The sequence below is a fragment of the Nilaparvata lugens genome, chromosome 9 (genome assembly GCF_014356525.2).
Source record: "Nilaparvata lugens isolate BPH chromosome 9, ASM1435652v1, whole genome shotgun sequence".
In the NCBI taxonomy this organism is placed as follows: Eukaryota; Metazoa; Arthropoda; class Insecta; order Hemiptera; family Delphacidae; genus Nilaparvata; species Nilaparvata lugens.
Window position 1 is genome coordinate 31008330 of NC_052512.1, and position 19469 is coordinate 31027798.

At 34.7% G+C, this 19469-nt stretch overlaps 1 protein-coding gene across 1 annotated transcript in view; it reads right to left on the bottom strand.

The window, feature by feature from the left end:
* The window catches only part of LOC120352948 (integrator complex subunit 3-like), a 62286-nt gene extending 43368 nt beyond the window's left edge, over positions 1–18918 (bottom strand). The window contains 5 exon segments of the mRNA XM_039435300.1: positions 4609–4721; positions 11283–11513; positions 18605–18708; positions 18711–18749; positions 18897–18918. Coding sequence (XP_039291234.1) covers positions 4609–4721; positions 11283–11513; positions 18605–18708; positions 18711–18749; positions 18897–18918 — 509 coding nt within the window.
* Positions 18919–19469: the final 551 nt, after the last annotated feature.

Below are 19469 nucleotides of genomic sequence, written 5' to 3' on the forward strand. Positions count from 1 at the left end.
CTGCGAAATGTGATAGAAGTAGGAGAGTATAATTTATAAATAAAGTATAGTGTATATCAATGTATTGAAGGGTGGGTTTTCATTAAAAACATTGTGATTCTCAAATATTTTGAATTCAAACCCAGGGGCGCGTGTAACATATTAAATCTGGGTAGATGAAAAGCCCTAACAGAAATAGTAATAGGTCTAAAAATAAAGTAATTGGCTAATATCGCCAAGCAGATAATAACCAAGATTAGATAGCATCAGCTTGTTCTGGCTAAATGGTACAAGAACCTAAAAAGGATTTGAAGGAAGTTTATTACTCATAAATAGATTATTTATAAAATATTTGAAGATTGAGGTTATGTAGATGTATTCACGGATCGGTGACCTAGAGATCGATCAAACCGAAGAACGTAGAATCTGACCAAAACCCCTTGGCAGAGCTTTATTGCATTCGGATGGTGTGCAATGTGAAAAAACACCCGTCCACGTGGCTAATTATTAGGTAGCATGGAATTAATATTAATATATAGAATATTAACTAGCATGCAAAGAGCATAAATAAAAAACCAAATAAAATAATTTAATGTATTCAGGAAATAAGAGTTACCAGGCGCATGAATACCTAATAAAATTGCATGCACCAATAGTAAAACGGCAGTTAATAGGCGGCAACTGTAGGCCAATTCAAAAATATTTATATATATTTATATAATTGTAGTAGATTTTGTGTAAAAATTTGTGTAATCTATGTTATCAATATGGCTCGAATGCAAAGAAATTATTAATCATATAATCTAAGCAATATTTTGGCATTTTTTGTAAGATCTATTTGAATTTAATGGCGGAGGATTGAGATATTTAAATTTTATGCTAATTTGAAAGTCGGAAAGAGGATCTGTAAAACTTGAGAAGGAAGAACCAGCACTCGCCAGCCAGATGCCACCATAAGAGGACCCCAAATATTTTAGAGCGAAGTACCTTATTAATAATTTTGTAAAAATTAAAGTTAAAGTAAATTATTAAATTTCTTAAAAGACTTCGTGATGCTATTGTGAAGCAGAAGTCATTTTTCATTTTAATTAAATTTATAACCCCTTGGAGGAGACGATTCCGGCTACCATATCCCGGACCACATGGAGTTGGATCGACATCGGCGGCTTACAAGAAGATTTTCGACACGTGAGTGATTAAATTTGAATTTAGTGATGGGCGCCCTAGTGCTTCGAAATAATCTGATGATCAAAGCTAGCTCGCCGAAAGGGTTATTATAAATTAAGAAATTAATAAGAGTAATACTTGCGCAAGTAAAAATTAGTATTAAAGGTATTTAATTGAAAGAAAAATATATAGATCAATATTTTAGAAATTTCTATTTAATCAAAGAAGTACGAAATCTAGGCTATTCAAAACATATGCATCATATTTAATTTTTTGCAATACAATTTGCGATAATTTATCATAGTTCTAATTCACTAGATGAATGGCTCTACCTATTCCGTCAGGTGCCGAATCTTGCACCCTGAGATAAAAATATATATTCGATACAAATAAATCTACTAAATACTAGAGATTTTAAATATAGATATATTTGGATTATTAGTGGCTAATTTATCAAGCTGATCTTAGAGCACATATTTATGATTGAATTATCCAAGCGACAAGTATTAGCAAGTACATGTCACAGCTACATGCCAAAGAATGCATATGATTTCAAGATAAAGCACATGGTAATGATTCGTGCCATAAATCTAGAATATAAAGTTAGCCTGTGATATTTTATTGATTTCAAATATTGTTCTATTTTTATATTAATTTTTTATCGCTCTATATATATATTTTTTGCCTCGACTGATCTTTGCATTATTTGTGTAATATATGTGTAAAATTTTCATGGTGTGCAATTTATTTTATATTCCTCATCTCTATAGTATAAGTATCATTTATATATATATATTTTTATTATTGAATTACAAGAGTTATTGGAGAAGCCCATATCTAGGCCTATCAAGATTTTTAAGACTGAATACTATTAGAAAACCACGCACTCATTTTATACAAATCCATAGCGGCCAGCAGTCTACAGATGGAAATAAATTTGAAGTTGCATTAGTTTCAAATGCGAATTAATGAATAATTATATTAAAACGAAAATCCCAATTACAGGCTGTAAATATCCCGAAGACTTCTGCTACTGCACCAGGGTAACAGCTAGATGGAAATTCGAAACTTTCCAAATGTTTAGAAATGCTCAGTAACTATAGTAATATTATACAGGATGATTTTTTTGTTAGTCCTGTTACCCCGTTTTTGATTGATTTCTAAAACGGAAATTTAATTGTATAAAAATGATATATTCATTTTACATTATAAAAAGAAATACAACACTATTAATCATTTCTTAGTTACTAAGAAACTTTATCAATATTTTTTTAAAAACTAAAACTTCAATCAGCCGCCATTTCGGTTACAAGTATCAATAGAACATTTTTATAGATGCTATCTTTCTTGTTTTAAAAAGGCCTTTAAAATGATGTACCACACAATGGATGTTTACATTCAAAATATTCGACTTACAACCCTATACACCCCCTTATGAGGGGTTGAAATTCAGTTGTAATCAAAAGGTAGAGTATTTGACCAATAACTCATCCTGAAAGTTAAATAGAATTTCATTTTTTTCAAGAAATGAGGGGGTCTCACTCAAATATTTGAATGTAAACATCCATTTGTGATACAAAATTTTTAAAGCCTTTTTAAACGAGAAAGATGACACCAATAAAAATGTTTCATTATACTTTTATCCAAAATGCGGCTGATTGAAGTTTATCATTATATCTTTAAAAATCTGGTGTGGCGCACTCCCACAACTTTCCTTGCCGTTATGAAAATTGATCACCTGACGCTAGTGCCGCATCCCAAGTCTACTATTCAAACATTTGACCCAGCTGGTGACAGGGCAATAACGCTGGAGACACACGAGGTATGCTATCTCTTCATAGTGAATCATTTAATAGAATCAACAGTTGCCAACAGTTTGCAATTGAAATAATAACATTTTCTCGAATTTCGAGCTTATTTTTAATTTTAGGTGAAAATGTTACTGGACATTAATTGAAGAGATTTCCATGCTGAATCTTTTCCACTCAAAATTTTTTATTTAAATTGTATCTGAAGCCTGATAATTGAGAATCTAAAATCAAAATTTGCAGAGATAGGGCGGAGCTCCTGAAATTTTTACAGATATGGGACTTGTGGCAGTTGATAGAGCTTATCGATGACTATTCTAGGTATAACTTTAATTAAAATCGTTGGAGCAGTATTCAGAAAATCGCGAAAACCCTGTTTTTGACAACATTTTTGCTATTTTAGCCGCCATCTTGAATCGCATTTGATCGAAATTGTTCGTGTCGGATCCTTATAATGTAAGGACTTACGTTCAAATTCAAGTTATTCGTTAATTGGGTGATGAGATATCGTGTACACAGACGCACATACACTCATACACACACAACACACCACATACAGACCAATACCCCAAAACCACTTTTTTGGACTCAGGGGACCTTGAAACGTATAGAAATTTAGAAATTGGGGTACCTTTTTTTTTCGAAAGCAATACTTTCCTTACCTATGGCAATTAGGGCAGGAAGTAAAAACAAAACTTCAATCAGCCGCCATTTGGATAAAAGTATCATAAAACATTTTTATTTGTGTCATATTTCTTGTTTTAGAAAGGCCTTTCAAATGATATACCACACAATGGGTGTTTACATTTAAAATATTCTATTTACCCCTAAGTCACCCCCCTTGGAGGGGTTGAAAATTCATTTGTACGTCAAAGGTAGAGTATTTGACCAATAACTTATCTTGAAAGTTACAGTATTATATCCACACCAGTCTCCAATTTATTGAAGAGTTCCATACATAACTCACTCTGTAGAATAATATTTTATTTATATTGTCACCTAGTCATATGGGACATATATATGAATCATATATTCATCTCATTTGATCAGAATTTTAGAGTTTTTTAAATTAAAAGTTCAATGAACAGTGTTTTTGTCTTTGAACAATCTTTGTCATCGACAGAAAGATTGTTTATTTTATTTGTTGTCAATATGAACTTAGCTTCTTTTGTTTCTTCTAATAACAAACGTGCCGCTTGTGCGACAGATAAAAATATGTACTTGAAATGGCTTTCAAGTTTGACATTGACTGAGTTTATATTAATACCCAAAATTCAGCTTTTGGGGCAGAGCTTATTCGTTAGGACTGTGAGTAAAGTCCGGCTGATCCAGTGAAGAAGGCTAGACTTTCGTTTCGTTTCGTTTTATAATACAGTTATTCTGTCACAGATCGGGCAGTTTAAAAATAATTGTTTATTAAGGAGACGGGTTCTGAGCCTATTCATTGGTTCAGTAATTTTTGTTCTTTCACAAATACTAACTGTAAGTCGCGATTAAACCAGTGGATGCCAAGGGGGAATCCATGTTCAAAAGGTAGGTGACTACTGGATAAGATCATTGTTTAATTTTTATAACCACAAGATTGAATCATCATTAGCAGCAAGCGAGTAGTTTCCCGGATGAGAGTTCTGAGTTCGCGGTCCAGTTGGGATACTCGAACAGCGGCGAGAGAGAGGGTAGCACACGCTTCTCGAGGATCTGACGGAGAGAGCAGCAGATGCCCTGCTTCACCTTCTCGCACAGAGGCGGGTAAAAAGCTGCTATTATCTGCAATCACAAAAATAAACGCAATTTATTGTAAGAAATTATTGATGAATTGGTGAAGAAATTGAAATGGACATTAGCATAGAGAAACAATAGCATAAGTAGATATCTCATGGTAGAGGGCGTTTATGTCGCACCTTTTAGGCTAACCGTCCAGTGGAACCGTATTCAACCGATCCGCTCGGCCGTTGGATCAGACGAATCTGCCGGCCGTTGATTCGCCCGAACACGGTCGTCGATTGGAACCGTTTTCGTCAGTCTAGTTCAGTAGTTGACTGGTTGCCAATTATTGAATTAACTACTATCATAGCCACCAAAATTTTTCACAAACAATGATTATGATATTGATATTTTGAAAATTGAATAAACAAATATCCACTAAATTAGTTATTCATTATCAAGCAATCATTGTTCACAGATTCCTTTGAACGTCACAACGATGATATCTTTTGTCTCGCATATCCCACAATGGAACATGCTCTTGAACCAAACTTATTAACTTTTCATTGTCCATAGTTAGAAATTTATAAAACAGAACAAGTTCCAAAAAACAAAAACAGACAAGACTGTGGAACAGTTTTGAGGTTAGGATGATGTTGTCTCAGCTCGACTTCGGCCGGATAGAGCAGGAATAACCCATTCAATTCGGATCGAAAACTTGATCGGCCGGAGACGGCCGTGCACGGACGTATGAACCTATTGCAATGGACGAGCATCTATAGCTTTCTTTGTTGGGGGATCGTTCGGACGATTTCGGTAGTTTTCGGCCGATGCTTTCGGTAGTTTTAGGTAATGTTCGGTAGTTCGGACGAAATCGGTTCCAGTGGATGGACCACCTTACTGTTATCTCAAGCCGATAGTCCACGTAGTTCTTTCCCATGAAGCTGTGTAACGCTGGTAGTCTCTAATATTGTGATATTTGGTAGTCTCTATATTATAACTTTGGCCTGACTATAATACTAAATATTAGGTGTTTCATAATATGTTGTATTGATTTGATAACTTACCTACAAAGGAAATCTAACAAAGTGGTTGTAACGACTGGGTGAGATCTCATGGAATGATGCATCACTAAAATTGCTGGTTCTGTAACACATAAAAGTCGATTAAACATTGAGAAATGGTAATTTTGTATAATTAAACATTTAAGTAGCCCTATTAAAATACTACGTTAGATAAAATGCATTCTGTAATACTGTGCACCTTCAATAATTCTGTACTATTAAACGAACAATTTCTGTTATATGTTTAGTGTTTAAATGTTTGTATTTCACCGAATCTCGAAAGCGGCTCTAACGAATCTCACGAAATTCAGAACATAGTAGGTTTACAATATAAAAATTGATTGCACTAGATCTCATCCCTGGGAAACTCGTTGGAGGACATTAAAATCATGTATTCATCCTTGGAAAAACAGCTGACAATTTCGTCGTTTGTTAATGATGGAAATGAGTGAGCGAGTGCATGTGTGTGGGACTGAGACAAAATTATGACTCAGCTGTTGAACTTTTGAAATCATTCAATCAGATACTTAGTGCCGGTTGCAAAAAAGCCGGGTTATTTTCAATCCTGATTAATTTTTTTTCAAACATCTTTATTGCCCATAAAAACAAAATACAAAATAAAAACTTACAAAGAAATATTCTAGGTTATAATATTATGCTATTTTACAAATAAATTAAAATTACATGGCACCACCCAGCAAGGGCAAAACCCTGACCGCTGAGTGAGAGTATCAGCTGTTTAGACAATATAAAAATTTATTTACTACTAATAATCAAAGCTACAAAAAAATCGAAGTTAATAACAAATTACTAGTATTATAATATTTGACTGATGTCGAAAAAAATTTTGTATCACCACTTATTTATCTGTTCCATCCTCTGTCTACCCCTATTAGAAAGAGATTCTGACAATGCATTTGGCATGATATTTATTATTTTTGAGCTAAGATACCCCGATTGTCTTCGCACTATTGTCAAATCTGAATAGTAATATTATAAATGTTATGAGATGTAACTCTCAGGTTATACATAGAAACGTTATTATTCACTGTAAATTCATCCTTCCTCATCCATGCATAGTAGAGAAGTTTCTTTATATAAATTTGACGTACTGTCCCTTTAAATTCGGCAAATGTTCCACTACTAGAAAAAGCCCTTGGCTTATTAAGAATTGCTTTTATTATAATTTTTGAAATGTAAAAATTTTATTCATGAAAACATCATACGCTCCTCCCCATACCACTAACCATATTGCAGCACCGATTGAACACAGGCAAAGTAAAGGACCCTAAGTAATTAATGTCTAATATTTTACGGACTTTAAAAGATAAAGGAAATAAATTTTAAGCGTTTACAAATATATTCTATATGAGGCCCCACTTAAGGTTACAATCAACCATGATGCCCAGATACTTTATAGATTTTCATTTTTTAGTTGAGGGCATGCACAATCCTTCCATTTTTCGAAATCACAATTTGTATGTATTTTGAATTCATAGCATCATTTGGTTGACCAACTATTGTAGAGAAAATGTAATATATTTAGTTTTTGATGTATTTATACTCAATGTATTAATATCAAGCCATTGTTTAACAATGGATATTACTCTTTCTGCTCTCGATTACGTCTCTAACCATGAGCGGTCCTTAACTATTACAGCCTATGCAGCAAAGGAAATTATTTTCGAACTATCAATATTTAGTTTAAAGATGTCGTTGATATAAGTAAAAATAAAATCGGGGACAAGTTAGTTTTGTAGTATTTGATTTGTAACTGTTGTTATCATATTAATTGTGTCCGATCACTTTTTTTTTTTAATTCCAGTAGATCCATCTTTTTGAAATGGTCTTCTCTGATTTGGTTCACGTGAAGTTAATCAGGATTAAAATTTAACCGGATTTTGTGCAACTGGGCCTTTGTGAGGGAAATTCTTGCCTTCCCTTTGGGAATTAATCTCAATTTACTGTGATTCGATGGAACATTTCTGTATGAACTATGAATGTTATTATTTCTTTCGTAATACATTTTTATGCTTTTGTACTCCAGAGCGAAGCTCGGTCCCCGATATTTAATGTAATATTAACGTTTCATTCTCATTTAAAACAATAAATTATATTTTATTAAAAGCCGGTTAAATTTTAATCCTTATAATTCCAGTAGAACCAATCAGATAAGCTATCTTTTGAAATGGTCTTCTCTGATTTGGTTCACGTGAAATTAATCAGGATTAAATTTACATGCTTTTGTGAGAGAAATTTTTGCATTGCTCTGGGAATTAATCTCAATCCACTGTGATTAGATAGAACCTTTCTGTATGAACTATAAATATATTATAATTTCTTCCTTTGTTATTTTATATGCTTTTGTACTCCAGAGCGGAGCTCGGTGCCCCGATATTAATTATTAAATCTCCAAAAACCATAACGGCGAAGAACATAATATTGCAAAATCCCGCCATAACAAGTGCTAGCTGTAGTTCCGTTAAAATAGCTGCATCTACTGGATCCGAGAGTCAACCTTACCCAAGATGGAAAAACAGAGGTAATTTATCTGGATGTATTAACATTGTTCAATGTTTTATGCAATAACGATTCTAATTGAATCATTCTTCGATTTTTCGATTTCAAGCATCGATAAGGATAACTATAGTCAGGTCCACGTTATAATGGCCAGTGAGAAAGATAAGATAGGAGAACAAAGTTGCAGATCCTCTGTCTTGACAATGCCTTCTGTATAGACGGTAGCTGATACAGGTTTATCCTATACTATTAAACGAGCAACTTCTGTTTATATATTTGTATTCAACCGGATCTCGAAAACGGCTCTTAACGATTCTCACTAAATTCATAACATAGTAGGTTATATAATAAAGATTCGATTGCACTAGGTCTCATCCCTGGGAAAACTCGCTGGAAGACATTAAAAGGATAATTATTATTCATCCTTGGAAAAACAGATTATGATAATATAATTTCGTCGTCTGTTGGTGATGGTAGTGAGTGAGCGAGTTCATGTGTGTGGGCTGTGTCAAAATTATGACTCAGCTGTTGAACTTTTGTAATCATTCATCAGTACTTAGTGCCGGTTGCAAAAAGCCGTGTTATTTTCAATCCTGATTAATTCGTAGATCCATCTTTTTGAAATGGTCTCTGATTTGGTTCACGTGAAGTTAATGAGGATTAAAATTTAACCGGCTTTTGTGCAACTGGGCCTTTGTGAGGGAAATTTTTGCATTCTTCTGGGAATTAATTTCAATTTACTGTGATTAGATAGAACATTTCGGTATGAACTATGAATGTTATTACAATTTCTTCTTCGTAATAGGCTACATTTTTTATGCTTTTGTACTCCAGAGCGAAGCTCGGTCCCCGATATTTGATGTAATATTAACTGTTCATTCTCGTTTAAAACAATCAATTATATTTTATTAAGCAAGAAATTATATTTTTCAATAATTTTAATAATTAAGATGAAATATTTTGTTAATTATTAATTCTACACTGTTAAAAGACGATCTGGCAACAGAGCAAAGAGAGAAAGAGCTAGCGCTATCCTCTTTGTTGAATGATAGACAAGGATAGCAATACCATTGCTAATCAAACACTGCCATTATAACGTGGACCTCATATAGAACTTTTATATTGTCTAAAGGTTCTACATTTCTGTCGTCTTCTCCTTCCAAAGTTGTCCCTCTACCTGTTTTGAAAGGTATTCAGAATTGTAGATTATGAATGAATGAGTGAGTGAGTGAATGAATGAATGAATCAGTGCCATTTCTCTTAAATGCCGGTTTGGCATTTCTCTTAATGTTTAAATGTTTATATATTTTTATGTTGCGCATTTACGGCGAAATGCGGTAATAGATTTTCATGAAATTTGACAGGTATGTTCCTTTTTAATTGCGCGTCGACGTATATACAAGGTTTTTGTAAAATTTTGCCTTTCAAGGATAATATAAAAGGAAAAAGGAGCCTCCTTCATACGCCAATATTAGAGTAAAAATCAGACTGTAGAATTATTCATCATAAATCAGCTGACAAGTGATTACACAGATGTGTGGAGAAGCCAGTCTATTACTGTATTTGTATAAGGTCTATAGTTTCAATCAAAGACATTAAAAAGGTATGCATCTTAAGCTGGGTTTACACCAAAGTTATTAACAAAATGGTTATAGCTTAATCCTTATAGATTCTATTGGATTGAACGGAAGTTGACAAAATTATGTTCATCATATGTATAGTTGAAGTACACATAGGTTCATCATGTGTATGATAAGTTATGTTCAATCTAATATAATCTAAAAGGATCGAGTTATTAACATTTTTTCAATAAATTTGGTCTAATCGCAGCTTTAAGGTCTTTGGTTTCAATATTTTGTTTTGCAGTCATGGTATTATTATGCGTGCCCATCAGTATTAATATTCTCACATTCGAAAAAAAACAATTTAATAGGTGAATAAAAATAAACAAATGAACTAAATAATGCTGGAGAAATGATAATATTTTTTATTCTAAAAAATTAATTTTCATCAGATAGAAAGATCATCACGGAACTGGATGAATTTTATCATATGAAATACAAATTCAAACGTGAACTGAGTATGTTAACATTAAAACAGTTGACATCTGGTACTTGTGGATGAGAATACTGTTCACAGAACTACTAGTCCATATATAGATAGAAATATTTTATTGAAAAGTAACAGTCAGCATGATATGGAATCTGAAAGTAGAAGAGCTCTTGAGAAACTAGAAGAATGGCTGGCCTCAAATATGTTGGTACTAAATTACAATAAGACTATGCAGATTCCATTCAGGACGGCTCGGGAAGCAGTATTGGATACGAGAGATGGAAACATAGGTTCAGCAAACGAGGCAAAGGTACTTGGAGTAGTGCTGGACTCTGAACTCTCCTGGCGTTTAGCAAACTAAACTCAGCAGTATTTGTTCTTAGAACCGTGAAGAAATTGCTGGATGCAGGAACGCTTAGAAGTGTTTATTTTGCTGTGTTCCATTCTCTTCTTTCATACGGTGTTATATTTTGAGGCAATTCAACTCATGCAATACATATTTAGGATTCAAAAGTGGGCAGTTAGAGTGATGGTGGATGAATCTATTAGAGCAAGTTGTAGTATTTCAAAGAGTAAAAGATTCTCCCACTACCAGGTGTATATATTTTAGAGGCTCTTTGTTTTATTGATAGGAATAAAGATAGGTTCAATACAGGAGAGTTGTTCCACTCATACAATACCAGATATAGACAAAACCTCAGAGACGACATTCATCGAACTGGTATGTATGAGAGGGGGGTAAAGAGGAATTCGGCTTCATAATTCATTGCCAACACGCATAAAAGCTCTTACAGGTGAAAATTTCAGAATTAAGGTGAGGGAGGAGTTGTTGCAGGTTTGTCCTTATTCCAGTGAGGAATTCTTTTGCATTATAGAATGCAAAGATTGACGACTTAGATTATAATTGACAAATCCTTATACCCCTTTCATAGGTGGTCAGTGGGATGAAAAAAAATGAAATGAAAAAAAAATGAAATGTTATTGATACCGATATCATGATGTTGTCCTTGTCGGGCTCAAAGAAGAGCCAATCGTAGAAGAGGGCGAGCTTGGCGTTGGCAACGGCGACGGCCGAAGTGCACGAGGTGAGCAGCCAGCCAATCACAGCCCAGCGTGGAATGATGTCCGAGCAGAGCAGCTCATTGGTCGGGTGGATCACGCCCACTATGAAGCGGATCAAATCACAGCGCAGCGTCTGCGACTCGGGCAGCGCCAAATACTGCGACAAAATTATAAAACAAAATTAACAACAAATTTTTTTGCGATAAAATTAACAAAAAATTATATAGAATAATTATTATTAAACTAAAATCCCAATAATAATATCTCAATAATCAGTATCAGTTTCAGCAAATCTCAGTAATTTCCGTCTGCAAATAATAAAGGGTTCGTAATAATAATAAAGGAATGATAATTATTGACCGAGCGAAGTGAGGTCTAAGATTCAAGTCGATGGTTTTGCATTTCTCTTTATGTTCCGCATTTACAGCGAAACGCAGCAATAGATTTTCATGAAATTTAACAGGTATGTTCTTTTTGAATTTTGCGTCGACGTATACATACGGTTTTTTGAAATTTTGCATTTTAAGGATAATACAAAAGGAAAAGGAGTATCCTTTGAACACCAATATTACTGTAAAATCAGACTTTAGAATTATTCATCATAAATCAGCTGTCTAGTGGATATAAAGGTAGGCGCACACAGATCGTCATCGGACGGATCAGACGATTAGATTTGATGCATTGTTTTCAATGGAGTGCGCATGCCTATAATACGATGCGGATAGGTATGCGCACTCAATTGAAAACAATGCATCAAATCTAATCGTTGATCGTCCGATGTGTGCCGTCCGTACGATGACGATCTGTGTGCGTGCGCCTACCTTAATACTACCCGTTCAAAAACGTCGAACATCTTGAAATGTATCTTTCCATCAACGTTGTAGACAGTTGAACCAGACCTGATAACAGCGCTCACACTTACATTCCGGGACGACACGTCACGGTACGATAGGACAGAAAAGATAAGATAAGATAAGATTTTATTTCGCATCCAATTTACAACAACAGAACAGCGCACAAAACTAAAAAAAAAGTTAGCAAAATAAGAATAACAAAACAATACTTAAGACAACTTTTTAACCGAATAAATAGAAATTTGCTGATAATACTAATTGTTAATTCATTATAGGATGATGAATGTAATCTAGCACAGCTACCATGTTTTACAAAAATACACCATAATTAATGCACGAAATAAAATACTGCAAGCAAAGTCCTTGCTGACAAGGTCAGGAGCATCACTGAACAGAACTAAAGGACAGTTCAAACCAAGCAAAATTAACTTAAAATAATAATGAAAATAGATAAAATATATTAAAGTTGAGAAAAGAAATACAATAAAAAATAATAGGAACTAGAAAATACAAAAGAAGATAATATCCTGATATAATTCAAAGAACAAAAGTACTGATAAAAAATCGAGGTAGTCAGGCCAAGTTAACAATAGTTTAAATATAACAATAATCTAAACAGATTAAAGCAAAGGCAAATGAATTAGGCTTACATCTTTAGCATTTGATTAAATTTAGCAAATGACGATCTCAATGAATGAATGATTTTCTAAGTGTATATTGCTTTTAGAGATATATCGATGATTTTATAAGGTATACTCATAGACCTTAATGATTTTTTGATGTATTCAACATATTTAATAATTAACAATGCTTATATCTTATTATTATATTATTATTATTATTATTATATTATTATTATTCATCTTTGACCACCTAAAAAGGGGTATGTAGAATCGTCAAAATAATAAGTCAATAGAATAGAATAGTCACTATATCCTAAGTATTATTGCTCATAGTGAGCCGTAAATTCCGCAGTTGAATAGGCGGAATAGTCAACAACTCATTTTTTAGTTTAGTTTTAAAAATTTACCGTCAGTTCTTTTATATGTGTTGGTAACGTGTTGAACAATCTTATACCAGCGCTTCTCACTCCCCGTTGGTAAAGATTTGTTCGATGAACTCCATCTCTTAAATTGTGCCTATATCGAGTTTCATAGCTATGAAATGCCTCTCCTGTATTAAACTCGTGTTGGTGTCTCTTAATAAAACATATATAGTTTCAAAATGTACAAACAGGCAAGGAAGGATTTTTAATTCCTTAGAAATAGGCCTGCAACTAGTTCGTCTTGTTTCTCCCGACATTACTTTCAGTGCCCATTTCTGTAGTCTGAATATTTGAATAACATCACTTGAATTTCCCCGAAAACTATGCCAAATGTCAAAAGGGAGTGAAAATGAAAAGTAAACCTGTCTGAGCGTTTCTTTTTTAAGCAATGATTTTAAATTCTGATAGCAAAATTGCAGAGCTAAGTTTACCTTTTAAGTATTCCAAATGTGGTTTCCATGAAATATCTGAATCTACAACTATCCCAAGTACTTTTATGTCTCTAACACACCTATGTCGCGGTTCCCAATCCTTAATTAGCCCCTCTTGACGTCCCTGAGGGATTTCTTTGGTTTTACTATAATTAAGGCTCAGCATATTTGCAGCTAGCCAATTATCCAATTTGAGAAGAGCTTCCTGGCATTGTAAGTCCATATTAGATTGACTATCATTTTTTAGTAGAATACTGACATCGTCCGCATACAAAACGCAGTGAGCTGGATCTAGATGAGAAGGCAATCATTAATGTAAAGTAAAAATAGCAAAGGACCTAACACGGTTCCCTGAGGTACTCCGCTTCTTGTTTTTAACCATTTAGATTTGTATATACTTGGGTGAGATTCAATATCTGTGGTGATAGTTTATAACCCATTCTTCTATAAGGAAATATACTTCAATTGTTTTTGTCAAAATGAATTAAAAGTGTACTGGATCCAATTTTAAGTATTTGCTCCAATTAAGTATTTACTTAAACAGTGACGTTGTAAAGATCTTCCAATCTCTCAGGGCTGAAGAGAGGAGAAATTTTTCAGGTTTTCCTTTATTAGCTGTATTCTATTGCAGTTATTGTATAAATTTTTTATTGGAGAAGGTAGAAGATTTAAAAATTTAGGAGTCAGGAAAATAAAAGATTTTTTAAATAAAGTGCAGTTTGGTCTGACACCCCGGATAAAACCCTTATCAGCCTGCCTTGTATGATGAGGGTCAGTTACAGTATCACTATAATCTATTGACACGCCATCATTCATACTTATCAAATAGAATATAGAGAGCACCTTATATACATATAGATGTCTTACCGGGAGGATGCCAAGTTTATCGAAAGCGGGAAAGAACTGTCACGAGGCCCCACTCCAGCAACTACCCTTATAATGATTTTGAAGCTTGATTATGGGTGACATAGTTGTGAAAGTACGCCCCAGCAGCTTAAACCTAATTAATTCTAGCATGAGCAAAAGAATAATAACCTCTTTTAATGTGTTGATATTGCAAATACCCCTCAATTGATACATCGTCCTGAGGTAAAAATGTAAAGATTTTTAAGACTTGAGATGTGGGCCTTCCACGTTAGATTATGGTCCAGGAGGAACCCAAATATTTAATTGTGGTCTCACCACCACTATTGGGCAATTGCAGCAATCATGGCTGCAGTTGCTGGCGTGAAGGCGAAGAGGAACAGCAAAACTCTGAGTACCAGTGAGACTAAACAGGATGTAGTGGTCTTCTGGACATTCATGGATAGCTTATTGCAGGTGAACCATAGTGTCAATTTATTAAGGTCATGCTGGATATCCTCCCTAAGCTGATCCTGAGTGTTTGTGTAGGCCAACGCAGAGTCATCAGCAAAAGCAGTTAACTGACTCTAAATTCACCCTTGAACAAGTCATTGACGTGGATGAGAAATAAATGGGTCCAAGTACTGAGCTTTGCGGTACTCCGTGATGGATATATAACACATCACTTGTATCATTCTTTATCTGAACCGCCTGTTTCCTACCCTGCACAAATGTTCTCATCCACTCCAAAGCTATTCCCCTGATGCCCGCCTTCCACAACTATGAACAATAGGCTATGGTTTACAGTGTCAAAAGCCTTGCTAACATCAATAAAGAAGCTCTAGTTTATTAGGATTTCCTCTAGAAATTTAAATGATGAATTATTTATCAATTTTTAAGAACATGACAACAATTCAATGTAACTTACTGAACGCGAGGTCTACTGTTCATAGAACTACTAATAAGAATAATAATAATTATATAGTATTACTGTCCGAGTATTGTAGCTTTGCCTATCGGCGGAGGGTCAGGTCACTCTACTACATAACACCCGTTCAAAAACACCGAATATTTTTGAAAGTGTATCTTTCAATAAGCAACCGATGCTCTCTTGTATCTTCTCAAACGCAACGTGTTGCATCAGAAAAGATACACAAGGAGCTTTTGGAGCTACGTCCTTTTAGCACAACACAGCCTATCAGCTGACATTCGTTCAACATGCTCTTTCCATTGCTGGTGATACGTTGCAACTCTCTAATTTATGAAGTATCTCTGTGTGTAAGGGAGCTTCCTCCATCTAGGGATCTAAGGTCTTTGAAGACCAATGGTTTTAAAGCCGTGAATATTACCCCGCGAAGCATACCTTGCCAATATGCCGTTTCTGAGTCACGAAGGCAAAGCTACGGGACGCCTACTGTAAAGGCCTACACACACACCCACACACACACACACACACCACAACACACACACACACACACACACACCACACACACCCACACACACACACACACACCACACACACACACACCCACACACACACACACACACACACACACACACACACACACACACACACCACATCGATTTTTGTTCGTACAATATTTAATATTGTCAATTGGTCAAAGGTGAATTTACTAATGGTAGAATGGTTTGGGATAATATAAATGAGCTTTGATACGTTATAAAAATCTGGTGGGCGCACTCACACAACTTCCTTGCCGTTATGAAAATTGATCAACTGACGCTAGTGTTCCCGCGCATATCAAATCTACTATTCTAAGATCTGAGACAGCTGGTGACAGGACAATAGCGCTGCAGACCCACGATCTGCTATCTCTTCATAGTGAATGATTTAATAGAATCAACAGTTGCCAACAGTTTGCAATTGAGTAATCTTATTTCTCGCATTTCGAGCTTATTTTCAATTTCAGGTGAAAATATTACTAAACATAAATTGTAGAGATTTATATGCTGAATCTTTCCCACTTAAATTTATTCGTTTAAATTTTATCTGAAGCCTGATAATTGGGAATCTAAAATCAAATTTTGCACAGATGAAGGTGCTCCTGGAATTTTTACAGATATGGGACTTGTGGCAGTCGATAGAGCTTATCAATGACTTTTTTAGGTATTAATTTGATCAAAATCGTTGGAGCCGTTTTCGAGAAAATCACGAATAACCCTGTTTTTGACAACATTTTCGCCATTTTAGCCGCCATCTTGAATTGCATTTGATCGAAGTTGTTCGAGTCGGATCCTTACAGTGTAAGGACCTTAAGTTCCAAATTTCAAGTCATTCCGTTGATTGGGAGATGAGATATCGTGTACACAGACGCACATACACTCATACACACACACACACACACTCACACACACACACACATACAGACCAATACCCAAAACCACTTTTTGCACTCAGGGGACCTGAAACGTATAGAAATTTAGAAATTGGGGTACCTTATTTTTTTCGGAAAGCAATACTTTCCTTACCTATGGTAATAGGGCAAGGAAAGTAAACTGATTTCTACAAATTTGCTAGTAGTTCTGTGAACAGTAGACCTCACGCAGTTTTCTCATCCACAAGTATCTGATGTCACCTGTTCTAGTTCATTCAGTTGAATCATAATTTACTCTTAAAAACTGTTATTCGTTTTCTCCAAGATCAAAAACTCACTTATGTTAATAAACTCATGTTTGAATTTGTATCCCATATGATAATAAATTTATCCAGTTCCGTGATAATCTTTCCATCTGACAAAAATATTTCAACAGATTTCAAAATATTTCTTTCAATCAAGAATATTATAATTTCTTCAGCATTATTTAGTTCATTTAATATTTTTTTTTCAATCACCTATAAATTTTTTTCAAATGTGAGAATATTGATACTGATGGACACGCATCATAAAAAATATTGAAACGCCACCTTATAGAAATAGACACGGCCAGACATCTGTGTAATGCATGCAATAAATAATTCACTTGTCAGCTGATTGATTATGAATAATTCCATAGTCTGATTGATCCTATCTCAAAGTAGAATATCGGGGCACCGAGCTTCGCTCGTTATTTTTATTATTGATAAACAGAACACAATTCTCTAAAATGATCGTGTTCATAATTATTTCACAGCTGGCTACTATATGTCATGTTATGAATTTCGGGGATGCGATATTTTGATTTTTCACATACTCACTCGCTCACTCACTTTTTTACTATCCACAGCTGTTTCAGCCAAGGATGAATTATCCTTTTAATGTCGTTCAACGAGTTTTCCCAAGGACGAGACCTAGTGCAATCGAATCTTTATATCATAACCTACTATGTTCCAAATTTCGTGGAAATCGTTACAGCCGTTTTTGAAATCCGTTAAACATAAATACCAGATATGAAAATAGCCAGATATATAAATACAAAAATTGCTCGCTTAATATAATAGGATTACAGTGATATCAGAGTATGGAGGAATTACTTTTCTTTCAAATATCCTTTAAATGCAAAATTTCAAAAAAAAACCTGTGAATACATCGACGCGCAGTTGAAAAATGAATATTCCTGCCAAATCTCATCGATTTCTATCACGCGTTTGGCCGTAATCGCGTTACACACAATCATACAGACAGACGAAAGAAAATCCGAGTTGAAACATAGACCTCACTACGTTCGATCAATAAAACAGTATATGTGATGTGGAAAGCAAATAGGGACAAGGTGTCTTGAAAATCAAATTTGAGATATCATTCCTCCTCAATAAAGGAGACTATAAAGAACAATTTAAAAAGAATTCAGATTGATATCTTGAAAAATGACTTAGTTATGCCTATCAAACATAAAACAGGGCAATGTTCCCTTTTCTGCAACATTACATGTGTTCATATAATTGACGAAAAAGTCGACTTTTCAATCGATTCTGATCAATAAAGGAGATGTTACAGCATGATAATCGATTGATATTTTGACCCTAGTCTCTATTATTGTCTGCCCTGAACATTTTATTTTACTCTTCCGACAACTGGTCCCTTTTCGCTTTCCACATCAAAATTGAAGCAGATCTAATTGAGGCAGACCGGCCTACCTGTCTCTGGAACCAGTCCTGGTAGCGTTTGTGATTGCCAAAGCGCACGGATGACGTCAGAAAGACCAGCTTTCGCTCCATGTCCGGCGTCAGGCGAGACTGCAGAACCGCCTCGACGTTCGACTCTGCAACAATTGTAGAATACCTGCAACAAAATTACAATTACAATCAATTTTTTGACATCAAATCAATTTATCCATTTTAGAGCAAATCTTTTACTATTCTTAAAGACTTGTGTTGGACGAAACGAGCATGTGGGACGTCCACGGCTAATTGGCGAGTAAGATCTCACTAGGCGTCAAATCAGCAATCATTGTATAAATCAATCTAATGGAATGTTCTCTCATTGATAATCCAATAATTTGTTCGTAATTTAATAGACATCTATACAGAGAAGTGACTTCAGTACAGGAGAGATATGGATATGTTGTTTGACTATGACGCATAAGGCTGGCCACACTTACGATAGGACATGCATGATAAAAATGTGTGTACACATTTATGTCGTCATACCTGTTCGGGCTTCACGCAAAAATTTGTTGGGTTTTTGTATTTTTTTTTCTTCACTGCTTTATTAGAGGTTATTATTTTTCCCTACAGATACCTTGAAAGTGACCATTTGTGCACTGATTGCAGGCCGCAAAGAATCACTTTTCCGCACTAGTGCGCAAAGTGAGTACTTTGCGTACTCCAGATTTGCAGCATGACAACGCAAAATAGTTGGTAGGTTATATGGAGCACCAGTGCAGCAAAATCAAAATGAAGTTAGTAACACTCATAGTGAGGCCCACGTTATAATGAATGGCAGTGGAGAACAGCGTTGCCTTGCCTTGCCATTATAAGTGCCTGATTGATTGTAGTCATT